At 40.5% G+C, this 12,097-nt stretch overlaps 3 protein-coding genes across 5 annotated transcripts in view; 2 read left to right on the top strand and 1 right to left on the bottom strand.

Moving 5' to 3' along the window:
• Positions 1 to 3,643, top strand: part of LOC117954392 (protein FAM102B-like) — an 8,612-nt gene extending 4,969 nt beyond the window's left edge. The window contains exons 6-11 of one of the 2 annotated variants that reach the window (XM_034888153.1): positions 1,273 to 1,376; positions 1,677 to 1,763; positions 1,860 to 2,052; positions 2,256 to 2,392; positions 2,937 to 3,000; positions 3,245 to 3,643. In XM_034888153.1, coding sequence (XP_034744044.1) covers positions 1,273 to 1,376; positions 1,677 to 1,763; positions 1,860 to 2,052; positions 2,256 to 2,392; positions 2,937 to 3,000; positions 3,245 to 3,287 — 628 coding nt within the window. In that variant the 3' untranslated portion in view covers positions 3,288 to 3,643. Of the gene's footprint in view, positions 1 to 1,272; positions 1,377 to 1,676; positions 1,764 to 1,859; positions 2,053 to 2,252; positions 2,393 to 2,936; positions 3,001 to 3,244 lie in introns of both variants that reach the window. The other variant, XM_034888152.1, reaches the window with a different exon arrangement.
• Positions 3,644 to 4,486: 843 nt separating this feature from the next.
• The window catches only part of prpf38b (pre-mRNA processing factor 38B), a 20,107-nt gene continuing 12,496 nt past the window's right edge, over positions 4,487 to 12,097 (top strand). The window contains exons 1-6 of one of the 2 annotated variants that reach the window (XR_004658811.1): positions 4,487 to 4,932; positions 5,799 to 5,867; positions 6,085 to 6,236; positions 7,175 to 7,235; positions 8,530 to 8,765; positions 8,878 to 10,122. Coding sequence is in view for 1 of the 2 variants with exons in the window: in XM_034888149.1 (XP_034744040.1) it covers positions 4,723 to 4,932; positions 5,799 to 5,867; positions 6,085 to 6,236; positions 7,175 to 7,235; positions 8,530 to 8,765; positions 8,878 to 9,538 (1,389 nt within the window). In the remaining variant the exon portion in view is untranslated. Of the gene's footprint in view, positions 4,933 to 5,798; positions 5,868 to 6,084; positions 6,237 to 7,174; positions 7,236 to 8,529; positions 8,766 to 8,877; positions 10,313 to 12,097 lie in introns of those variants that run through there. The other variant, XM_034888149.1, reaches the window with a different exon arrangement.
• The window catches only part of LOC117954394 (fibronectin type III domain-containing protein 7-like), a 3,260-nt gene continuing 1,776 nt past the window's right edge, over positions 10,614 to 12,097 (bottom strand). The window contains exons 3-4 of the mRNA XM_034888154.1: positions 11,755 to 11,811; positions 10,614 to 11,023 (exon numbers count right to left, since the gene is read on the bottom strand). Coding sequence (XP_034744045.1) covers positions 10,740 to 11,023; positions 11,755 to 11,811 — 341 coding nt within the window. The 3' untranslated portion in view covers positions 10,614 to 10,739. The remainder of the gene's footprint in view (positions 11,024 to 11,754; positions 11,812 to 12,097) is intronic.

Here is a 12,097-nt window from a genome sequence, read left to right as displayed (position 1 = left end):
CTTAGTGGTCCCCTAATACTGTATCTGAAGTCTCTTTTATATAGACCTTAGTGGTCCACTAATACTGTATCTGAAGTCACTTTTATAGTCACTATAATTGAGGTAAGTTTGGATACACTAACTTATTTAACCATTAAATTAAATTGAAATTTTAGTTTTATCTTTTCTGTATTGTAGTTTTTGGACGGTCCCTAAGCTCTCCAACTGCTGTCTCAACTCTGGAACTATGCACAGCTGAATTAGCATTTCTGCATTTCTTTCACATCTCCAGCAGTCAGATTCACTGTGTTCACTCTAAAGGAATCACTTCACATGGATAGGCCCTTTTAATGACATTTTGAACATGTTAAGAGGCTAAAAACACATTTAAAACGTTCCCTGTTTAAGCATGTTGGGTGCTAACTCAAGCGGCAGGAAAAATCGGTGTAGGCAGCACCGATTGGATAGTTTTTCTCTCTACTGGCAGACAACAGAGCTACGTGTTGGAATTGATAGAATTCTCCTTTGAGTAGTTTTGAAACCAGTACTTTTACTTTTACTTACTTGCTTGAGTTGAGCTTGAGTATACTTCAACTTCTACTTCTACAAACCCTAGTATCTGTACTTCTACCTGAGTGTTGAATGCAAATACTTTTGACACCTCTGCTTATAACGAGACTGCTGACTTTGATGTGTGCTTGCTGGTGTGTTGGAATATCTGCAGTTTAGCCCTTACATAGTATTGTTACACAGGTATAGGTAAAGGTATGTTTGATGACTGAAATTACTGCAGTTCCAGGCTCATAGCCTTTTTGACTTTGGAGCCGAGCAATTTGCCAACTTTAATTGCAATAAGTAATATTTCGTGCATATTTTTTCTATTCACTAGTAGAAGTACAGTATACTAAAAGAATAAAACTGAATATGCTTTGGAAATAGGTGGAAATCCTTGAACCACACAGAACATGTTTTGATTGCATATCCAAGTATTTATCTTGAATATGTAATAATAACATTTTTAGAGCTATTTGATTGGCAAAGGTTGATGTTCATAAGAATCAATCCCGGGCTACATGCATGCATTGCTCTATGCAGACATGTCTTACTGTAGTCTACCACTAGGACTCGCCAAAATCTCTAATTGTCCGTCCTACACATACCGGGTTGGAGTCCAGTTATTAGTGTCTATCTTAAAAGCAGAGCGGTTGAAGGAGCTCATTTCCAACAACAATCATACACTGAAGAAACCACCCTGCTCCGCATTAACATCACTCTTTCTGCTGTTCCCTTTAGTCCCCCATCTACAGCCATGACTCTGGCAATCCCACAGACTGAAGCAGGGTGTCTCCTTGAGGACAGAAAGGGAGGGGACAAGCACATATCCCAGTCACTCACTGGTATGTACACACAGACTCTAAGGTTTAAAAGAGGTGATGTTCCCTACAATAGCAAGAGATTATAATTTAACTTTTTTAGAAGGTACTACAAAGAACCATCCATCATGATTTACCATGATTATTCAGGAGTCAACATTTTCAAAGGAATCATCATTTCTTACCTGTCAAGAAAAAGCATCATAAAGAAACACATTACAGAATAAATACCTGAAGTTTTAGCTCTCTCTACGTATTTACAAAATATCATATCAAATCTTGAGATTTTAATGTGTGCGTGTGTGTGTGTGTGTGTGTCTTCAGTAAAGTCTGCATCAGTTCCAGAGGAGCTGATAGCGTATGGTCACTCTAGAACACCCAGCCATGCGAGTCAGCATTCAAAACTTTCAGGTACCAAAACACACACAGCAACACTTGCATTAGTACACCAGTTACACAAATCATAAGCATAACCTTTGTGGGTTTGTTTCCTCGCCTGTCCTGTAGGTTACAGCTCAAATCACTCCAGCCTAACTGATCTTTGCCATCGGAGGAGTGGGTCTGCGGGTTCGGCCTCCACAGGCATCGGCAGCATCCCAGAACCTAGTGATCAGCCGGGAGAGAGCAGGACCACTCCCCCATTCTCAGCAACCTGTCAACATGCACCTGAAAACTCCTCTACCCCTGCTAAAGTTCCAAGGTAATGTTTTTTTTTTTGTTCCCCTCTTCAAACTTAAATTTTTCCATATTTTCTATGCTGTTTTTGACCTTTGTATACAATGACCATGTTATAACTATCTAGGAATCTCAAGTTTTCCCCCAAATATACAGTCTTATGTCTCTTCTACTTCCCTGCAAAGCACATTTGTGTAATATTCCATGCTGTTTCTGTTTCTCCAGTAGACATCCAGTAAAGCAGGACTCAGTGGAGAATCAGCTGAAAAGAGTTGATGCCACCAGAGTGGATGCTGATGACATAATAGAGAAAATTCTGCAGAGCCAGGATTTCAGCCACGGCTTCTTGGACTCCAGTGCAGAGGGTCTGTACACCAAATCCATAACTTAGTGGATTTATGAAGGCAGACTTGGAAAGTTGTCCACCATCCTGCTGATGGGATCAAATTACTTTGAGGCGTTAATCATAAATTTGACCTAACTTTGGACCATACTTAACCAGCCTGAATATTACACTTTATTTGATTAAGGATTACAGAGATTAGACTGTATATCATTTCTTTGAATACAAGGTCAGTTTAACCTCACTGATAGCTGAGCACACATTGTGGCCGCCATGTTACAAATCCCTGTTCTTAACCAAAGACCTAATGAAAATGGGGGGAGGCATGTATTGTGTTAAGAAAATGTAACTCTTCTCAAGACTCATATCTTTCCTGGATGTTTTTCAAAAGATATCACCAGCTTCACTAAAACATCCCCCGATCAATTGTCTTTTTTCTTCTCCTTTTGTTTTAGAATTTCTAGAAACTAAGTGTGAGTCATTTTCAAACACGGACTGTGCACTGATTGTCGGTAACCCTTATTTGTAATTTGTGCGTCTCTGTGTTTGTGTGTGTGTTGCTACAGAGGAGGGGCTCAGCTTGTTTGTTGGTCCTGGTGGGAGTACAGCCTTGGGAAGCCAGCATATGAGGTGGGTGTGATTATGTAACTTTGGAATGTGGGTGCCCAGCAGAAGACATTTACTACAAATCTAAATTCATTGAAAATATGCTAAATGGGGATTCTAATAAGGAATCTATTAATATCTTATATATATATCTTAACCCCATGGTTAGATACTTCCAATTTCACTACATAGTGATAGTTCTGCACATAAAAGAAAGCACCACAGCCAGATCAGATAAACACTCTCACATTGTGGCATTCTCTTTCAGGGTCGCAGCTGGAGCCTTTGAGCAGGTGGTGATCAAGCGCTAGGCTTTGGGAGCCATGTGCCTGTCACGTCAAGGGTGCTGTATACTGATCCGGGGGAGACAAGTTTGAGCTGTAGAGGTGCCGTCAGAAGTTGCTCCTCTCACTCTAGGAGATTTAATTTCTCTTAACCAATCCCTCTGCGTCTGACCCACAGTGTCTGTTGACCAGGAGAGCCCCCTTGTGTTCAAGACGTGGAGGTGAAGGCCACATTATTGGAACATTTTGGTGACTGGGATAACCGTTGTACTGACAAATCTATTGGTCTTCTTCTATGAAAACTGTAAAACTCAGGGTTAGTACTGTAATTATACACATCCTGTTCACCCATATTGAGGTGTTAAGGGGGTTTTCTGCTATTTCAAAAAGTATGCTTAAGTAACCAACCTGCTTTTGCTTTGGGGTGGTTGATTTTGTGCCATCGTTTTACTTTAGCTGGAGAGGGGACTGTGTCCGTTCATTGAATTCCCATATATTTAAAGTAATAAATAAACTGACAGTGTAAATTTTTCATTGGTTACAGCAACCAGTTTGTGTCAGTAGCTCAAAGCCATTACAGGTAAACACCTCTGTCCACCTGGTTGTGAGTGAGGAAGCCTGCATTTAAAATACCATGACGTTATGTTTTGTTCCTTCGGTATGATGTCTATTTTGTGTCTGCATGTGTGTTTTTCCGTTGTCTGAATATATTTTTACCACAGATTTTGCAAATGTGCCAAACTTAGTAAAATGTATATTTGCTGCCACTTAAGCAGTATGTAAACTATGTATGTATTAAATGTCAGCTGTGTAAAGCTAATGATGCTTTAAGATATATTTGTTGTTTTAAAATGTTCGAATATTGATGTTTTATTTAAGGCCAAATAAAAAGAAAAAAAGCATGTGCACTCTGGATAACGCCCAACTACTTTTTGTGCTGCATTTATCTAGTCTTTTTGCAGAAGGGTATGTGGAGTTTTTTTTAATCCACCCTAAAAGTAAGATAAAATTTAAAGCAAATGAATAATTTCATTATGGGGACAATCAAGCCAAATAAAAGCTGAAAGAGAAAATAAGACTTCAGACCATATGATATTATATTTACAGAAGCCTTAGATATATGCGTTTGTGCAGTTATCAATTTAAACCATTTGGTGTGTTCATACATGCTTTTATTTTGTAGACAAAACATTCACACTGTTGACGTATCGGCGGTTACAGACACTGCACCACTAGTTAGCTAACTCTACAGTTCCGGTGTCCCATCCATGGTCCCACCTCGGAGCAGCACTTTAGCTACAACGACGGCGGGAAGTTGTTATCATCAATTTGACCACAAATCAGCAACCAAGGAAGGGACGAACTTGATAACGATCGACATTTCACTATCCCATGTTAATGGATCTGTAATCGGAAATACGCTAACTGTACACTAAGATTAGCAGCGTGGGATTCAGCTAATATGGCTAACGTCGGAAACCAGCTACCAACACAGGCCGTTAGCAAGCCTGCACCAGGAAAACATGGAAATGTATTGCCCCTGTGGGGCAACGAAAAGACAATGAACCTCAACCCAATGATTCTTACGAATGTGCTGTCTTCGCCGTATTTCAAAGTTCAGCTTTATGAACTAAAGACCTACCATGAAGTTGTGGACGAAATCTACTTCAAGGTAACATTAGCAAATGCTAAGCCGCATGCTACTGTGTTAGCAATAAATGCAACGTTCCTGCTGTTGTCAAATTAGAGAAACTGAGATCAGACGGCGCTAGTTTTACCTGGCATAACTTTAGGATTTGGAAAGCTGTTCGCTTATTTAAAGTACCTAAATCATGCGCACACACATAACGTTAGTGACGGTAATGTTTTTAATTAGATAGTAACGTTAACTTGTTAGCAAGCTAACACTGCCTAACGTTAACTTGTTAGCCAGCTAACGCTACCTAACGTTAGCGAGCAACGTTAAGCTAACGTTAAATCAAATATGGTGCCGTTAGTTGGCTGTCATTAGTTTCTCATAATTAGTAGCTAGCTACTCAAAAATAGAGGTATGATCTCAAAATGACTTAGCTAGTAACGTTTTATCAAAATAACGACTAAGTGTATTTAAAAAGAATTACTTAGTGACGTTAGCTAGCTACATCGAAAATTATGACAACCCTAGTGTATTTTGAGAAAGCCCGTTATTTTTAGATAATATCTCGTTATTTTTTGATAAGTTACTAGCTAAGTAACGTTAATATTGGGAACTTTTTTGTCACATTCATTTGAGAAACTTTCTAATAATGTCTTAAAAGACAATTTTTTCATCACAGTGGCAAAAACGGACTTCCATAATCTTGTGTGTAACATTATTCAAATGAAACTGCGTTATTAACATGGGATGGAACGTCCACAATAGTCTCGGCGTTTCTAATGAAGTTGCCATGGAGATGGGCGGGCTCTTTCAGATGTGTGGTGTGTGTGCAGCTCAAAAAAAGGTCTGGCAGACACGTGTGAGTGTGTAAACTTGCTCAATATTGTTCTGTGTGCCTACAGGTGACTCACGCTGAGCCTTGGGAAAAAGGAAGCAGAAAGACAGCAGGCCAGACTGGAATGTGCGGAGGGGTAAGTGAGAAGTACGTGCTTTTTATATTCCCCATCTTTTTCCCCCCCTCTACATTTCCCTTGCCACTCTGGAGGAGGACTCATTTAGGTAATACATTAGTACTTGAATTATTGTACTTCACTGAGTATTATTGTCAAAAGGCCAGTTGCTATGAATAGGCTTGCTGTGAATAATGTACAATTATGTGCTTTACAAATATGTCTTCATCCTTGTTAGGTGCGTGGAGTTGGGACCGGTGGTATTGTGTCCACTGCTTTCTGTCTTCTATACAAACTGTTTACTCTCAAGCTGACTCGCAAACAGCTGATGGGCCTGATCACTCACACAGACTCTCCATACATCAGAGCACTTGGCTTCATGTACATAAGGTAGGAGTTTTTTTTTTTTCTTTTAGAGATTGTCACATTTGACCACCATAATTTTGCCTTTTGCATGTTTTTGTGTATGTGTATTACTAGATATTTTGTACACAGGTTTTTTCGTCCACCAAATTTTACTAGCCACTCAATAGATTACTATTGTTTGAAGCAAATCCACCAGCACTTGCATATTTACCAGCATTTGGCTGGTAGATATTGCTAATTATGAACCCTGATTGTATGCTTTGGTTAAAACATCCTTTTAAAATTTTATTCTTTAAGGTTTTTATTTTGAAAATGTAATTTTAAGGCAAGATCTTAACAGTAAAGTGAGTTAATAGATGATATATACCAAAGTATAATATGATATCCTACAGAAATGTTCCAAGTGTGTGTATAAGGGAAATGTAATTGCAATGTTTTAGTTGCATCTCTGATGTAGAGCTGGGCAATATATCGATATTCCATCGATATCGTGATATGAGGCCTGATATCGTCTTAGATTTTGGACATTGATATGGCATAAGTGTTGTATTTTCCTGCTTTTAAAGGCTGTATTACAGTAGAGTTATGTCATGTTGTTTTCTGAACTTACCTAACTGTTCTATTATTTGCCTTTACCAACTTAGTCAGAATAACCACATTATTAATGGTTATTTATCAAAAATATGATTGTGTAAATATTTTGTGAACATCGTTGCAGTATTGCTATCCAAGTATTTGGTCAAAAATATCGTGATATTTGATTTTCTCCATATTGCCCAGCCCTACTCTGATGCCTCACTTAGATTATGAAAAGGTTTGACCTAAAGCATTGCCCATATTATATTACCTCACATGTCTGAAAATCAGCGTTGGAGATATCATTGGTAACAGGTTCATAAAACATATTTGAAATTTTTACTGAAACCGCTCATATTGTGCTCTCTTTTTGTTGCTCTGCTCAGATACACTCAGCCCCCAGCAGACCTGGTCGAATGGTACGATGGCTTCCTGGATGATGAGGAGGTATGTCACCTCGGGTAATAATTTGATGTTTCTTTCTCTCCATTAAATACACACATACACACGACACACCAAAAGCTGTCTCTTCCCCCCCGTTGTGATGCTCCTAGCTGATTTTTCACCTTTGCCTTCATTTGGCCTAATTGTCCCCAGTTTTTGTCCTCTAAACCTGAGTTGCAAGGTTACTTGCCTACTTCTCTGCTGCTGATTTTTTTTTTTTTTTTTTTTTTTTTTTTTTTTTTTTTTTTTTTTTTTTTTTTTTCCTCTTTCAGGGTAAGTACTGTTTATGATGCTAAGTATTTGTTTTAGTCAATGTAATATTAGGGCATGTCCTCTGTTTTTTTTGACAAGCTTTTATCAGGACTTGTTGCACAAAAACTAAATTAGGGCTAAATAAATCGGAGTATTCATATGGATACACGCTCAAAAGGACAAACACGAACTATATAACATACGTCAACTGTTGCATCAATATATTGTGTTTTCACCATATTTAATTAGAATGTAATTTGATATCAGGCTGTGCAGCCAGGCCTCCTCTGATGTTGTGTTGCATTATATTTGAATTGATCACATGAAATTATACCCAACTGGTTAATCCCCCTGTTTTTTTCTTTAGATGCCCATTGTGCAGCAGGTGAATTGGATATTGTATCTCAGCACTGTTGGGTTGCGTGTGTGAGTGCAAAGCGACTGTTCTCTACTTTATAAAGTCGATAACTCTGCAACTGGTGTGCACTTTGCCTACCTGCTCCAATCTGTGCTTACACTGTGGGCAATAGTTATTCTTTTACGGCCACGTGAGAGTCCATCGTGCCATTGGACAGCTGGAGCAGGAAGCTTAGGCTTGTCTCTTTTTGTCCCTTTGGCTCAATGAGAATGTGTCTCCATGTCTCCAGATTCCGCTCTCCCTTCCCTTCCCTTCCTTTCACTGCTAGTCTGGGAACAGTAGATGCAACCTCTTTTTGAACATGCTGTTTTAAGCAGATGAAGTGAAGGAAAGGGGGGTGGGGTGGCTCTTACAAATATAATATTCACGCTCACATTGTAAATACAGCTTCTTTTATATTTATAGTTTTGTTTCCTCTTTGTAATTATCAAAAGTAAAGCCAGACACATTTGATTGATGTGAGAGATTAAGCTAGATGAACAGAGGTGAAGGTTCAGTACTTGGTCATCACAAACTACATTCTGATTTGAGGCAAGATTAAAAAGATAAGCGATCACATTTAGCCGCGTCCTGCCTGTGTGAGCTAACTGAGTTCTTCTTTGGCCCTTTCCCACCGTCTGATTCTAGGAGCTGGACGTGAAGGCCGGGGGGGGCTGCGTGATGACCATTGGAGAGATGCTGCGCTCCTTCCTGACCAAGCTGGAGTGGTTCTCCACCCTGTTCCCCCGTATCCCCGTGCCTGTGCAGAAGATCATAGACCAGCAGATGAAGGCCAGGCCTCGTAAAGTCGCTCCAAAGGAAACGCAGGAGGAGGAAGCCGCAGAGGCAGAGGAGGGGGGGCAAGGGGAACGACGCCACTCCAGGTAATGCTGTTCATGATTCAAGCTTTGTTTGATTTTAGGTAGGCTATGTAATCAACAATTTAGTAGACCGGAAAGTTGGACTCCTCCAAGCTGATGTTACCTTTCTTGCCAGGACACCCAGGCGGACACCGAGCCCCCGAAGGTCACCCAAGCGGTCGCGGAGCAGAAGTCACCACCGCGAGAAGGAACGCCACGGCCCCAGCTTCGACCGCGAGCTGGAGAGAGAGCGCGACCGCCAGAAGAAGGAGAGGGACGGCAGGGACCGGGATCGAGGGGACAGAGGGGACAGGGAGAGGCGGCGTTCCCGCAGTGCAGACAGGAACCAAGACCGGCGAGAACGTAGAAGAAGTCGCAGCGGCAGCCGGGAACGACGGAACGAACGCAAGGACAAAGAAAGAGACGGCGGGGAGGACAAGAGCAGGAGGAAGGACAGGGAACACCACAAAGATAGAGGGGCTGAAGGGGAGAGGTCCAAGGATAAAAAGACCAGGGGAGAGACTGACGACAGGAGGCACAAAGACGACAGGGAGAGGCACAGAGAAGAGAGGAAGGCCAAAAGGTTGAGCCGGAGTCGAAGCAGGGACAGGAAGCACCGAAGTGGGGGGGAGGAGAAGGTCAGGAAAGTAGAGGGCAGCCACAGCAGAGACAGGGAGCGAGACGGAGAACAGCGGTCTCACAAAAGTAGTGGTAGCAAAGAGAGGAGCCATCATCAGCGAGAGTCCAGTAATGACCATTGTAAACAAAGTGAAGGCAGGAGTCGGAGCACTGAGTAAATGTTGCCCACCAGCAATAATTACTTCTTCTACTCCTCTGTTTTTCATCGTTTTTTCTACCCAATTGTCTGGTAGGTCACTTGTGCTAAAGAGAAGGAATGTCAGCGCATTGTAATTCTGGGATTGTTGTCTTTGGCCAATGTAATGTTGCTTTACTTTTTATGTTTTTTTTCCGCCTTTTTTCACCCCCCATTAGATCCATTGGTAGTGTTCACTTGGAATTCAAAAAAGTGGCAAAAAAAATGGCATTCTGTGGTGCGTTGGTTTGCCCCAGGATGACGTGGGTTTGTACATACTGTTTCAGAGGCGGTCTACGCACGAAAAATGGTCCGATTTGCAATGCTTGCTGGGTCAGGTGGAGCCGCGGCTGTAAGTTCAGCTCAACACTGTCATATTAGTTATGTAATGTGTAAAGAATAACTTTTTTTTTTCCCCCAGGTGGTACAAAAGGCAAAACACATTTTTAAAATTTGACTATAATTGCAATGCATATGTCTGGAATGTCTTCATATTTAAGTATCTTGGTCAGCTGTTTTGTGATTGAACGTGCTTCACAAGTCAACGGTTAAAGTACAAACAGCGATGTGGATCAACCATGACTCAGCACAAAGCAAGTCTGTCCGTGGTCGTGTGTAGACCGCCTAGAAATGTTTTAATCCTCCAAAGGGCGGTCTGCAGAGGGGAATTTTGTACCACACACACTGAGCCCTGCCTGTGCTGTGTTTGGGTTAGTGCCCTGTTGCATTTTGTTTTCTAATAAAATACTTTTACAAAGAAATCATTTTGTACTTGTCTTGAAATGCAAAAGCACATATTACTGTAGAAAGTGAGGGAAATCATTAAGGTGAGACCCAAAGGTTGCAAACCATTATTGATAGTTTTAATAGAATGTATTCTGCAGATAATATCCGTATTAAATATACATCTAGAAGTGGTTTAAGTAAATACTCAGCACATGTTGAACACTTTACAGAAGTGATTCAAATATAAAAAAGCAAGAGTAAAAGTGCATTAGAAATAAAACTATGTAGACTCAACCAAGAAATGTTAATGTCAGGAGTTAACATGTGTTTCTCTATGTTCTACCAGACATTATGTGTTATGGCTAACTGGGAAATGATTTGTCATTCTTAAATGTAAAAAGAGCTGCCACTTTACAAAGACCATCCCATTTTAATCAGGATCCATGTAGACCTGAACACTATTGGGGGAGGCCCTCTCCTAGTTGCACGCACACAGGCTCTGACTGTGGTCCACTAGTGGCCGAGTTTCTGGCTGACACCCGGACACAGTAGATGGAGTTTGGGCTCAGGTCAGTGAGAACGATGCTCTCGCCGTACACCCTCATCTCCTCGGGCTCGCTGGAGCTGCCTTGCTTCCTGATCCTCACACTGTAATGGGTGGCGGTATCTATTTGAGACCACTCAACGAAAATCACTGTTGACGTCGCTTGTTTGACATCCAGCACGGGAGCTGAGAGGCCTCCTGTCACGGGAAAAACAAGTCACAGTTGTGAACCGGGTCCCAGCTTGACTTGAGACTTAAGAGTCCAATCAATGAGGAATGATTGAGATTGCATGAAAATGCTTAACCCTTGGGTTTTTCTGAGTCAAATATTTTAATAAAAAAACCTTTTATCAAGGTTTTGGTTGTCGTTTTTGACATTTTTGTGACTTTCCCCCAATGTTTTTGTCACTTTTTCTGAGCCGTTTGAAATTTTTGTGTGGTTTCCCCCAAATTTGTTGTCAATGTTTTGACAGTTTTGTTACTTTTTTTGACATCTTTTCACATTTTTGTCACTTTATCTGACATGTTCACATTTTAGCAACTTATTGACATGTTTCTATTTTTATTACACTTTTTTTAAAGTTCTTTTACCAATTGTATTTTCCCCAAATGCTCTAACATGGACAAAAACACACAAATTCAATGAAAGTAGTGAACTGATTATTTATTTAACTTGTAAGGAGTGTTGTTGGGAACCATCCACGTTACTTTTTGGACAATTATTTTGAAAGAAACCCAAATTTCTGATAGAAAAACTTTTTGGAAAGGGGACCCAGGGACAACAGGAGGGTTACATAGTTAGGTAAGAACTCCTTGTAAAAAATCAACGGCAAGGGGTTAAAAACAACATATAGGCTACTAAACATTAGGAATAGTTCACTATTATGCTATCATTTTTGTAACGTCTGTTCTTAAAAATACAAACTCACCATTCTCTGTCTCTGGCCTTTTTACACTGAGATCTCTCCTCCTGCGATTAGATACTACTAAACATAAAACACATAAAATCAGTTAGTTTGGTTTAAAAACAGTAAAATGTGTCTTTTTTTAATGTGTCAAATACAGCATACAGCATCCTCTCCATGCTAATACACACACACACACACACTTACACACACACTAGTTCGTACTGGAGCCCGACCAATAAAGGGTTTTTAAGGACGATACCAACACGAATATTTGATTATTTAAAAATCCATCACTAACAGGGACGTTGTAGAGCGTCCTCTGGTGGACAGACTATGCAACACCATCACTAACAGGGACGTTGTA

Source organism: Etheostoma cragini, chromosome 12 (genome assembly GCF_013103735.1).
Source record: "Etheostoma cragini isolate CJK2018 chromosome 12, CSU_Ecrag_1.0, whole genome shotgun sequence".
NCBI classification, from domain to species: Eukaryota; Metazoa; Chordata; class Actinopteri; order Perciformes; family Percidae; genus Etheostoma; species Etheostoma cragini.
This window is presented reverse-complemented; position numbering and strand designations above follow the sequence as displayed.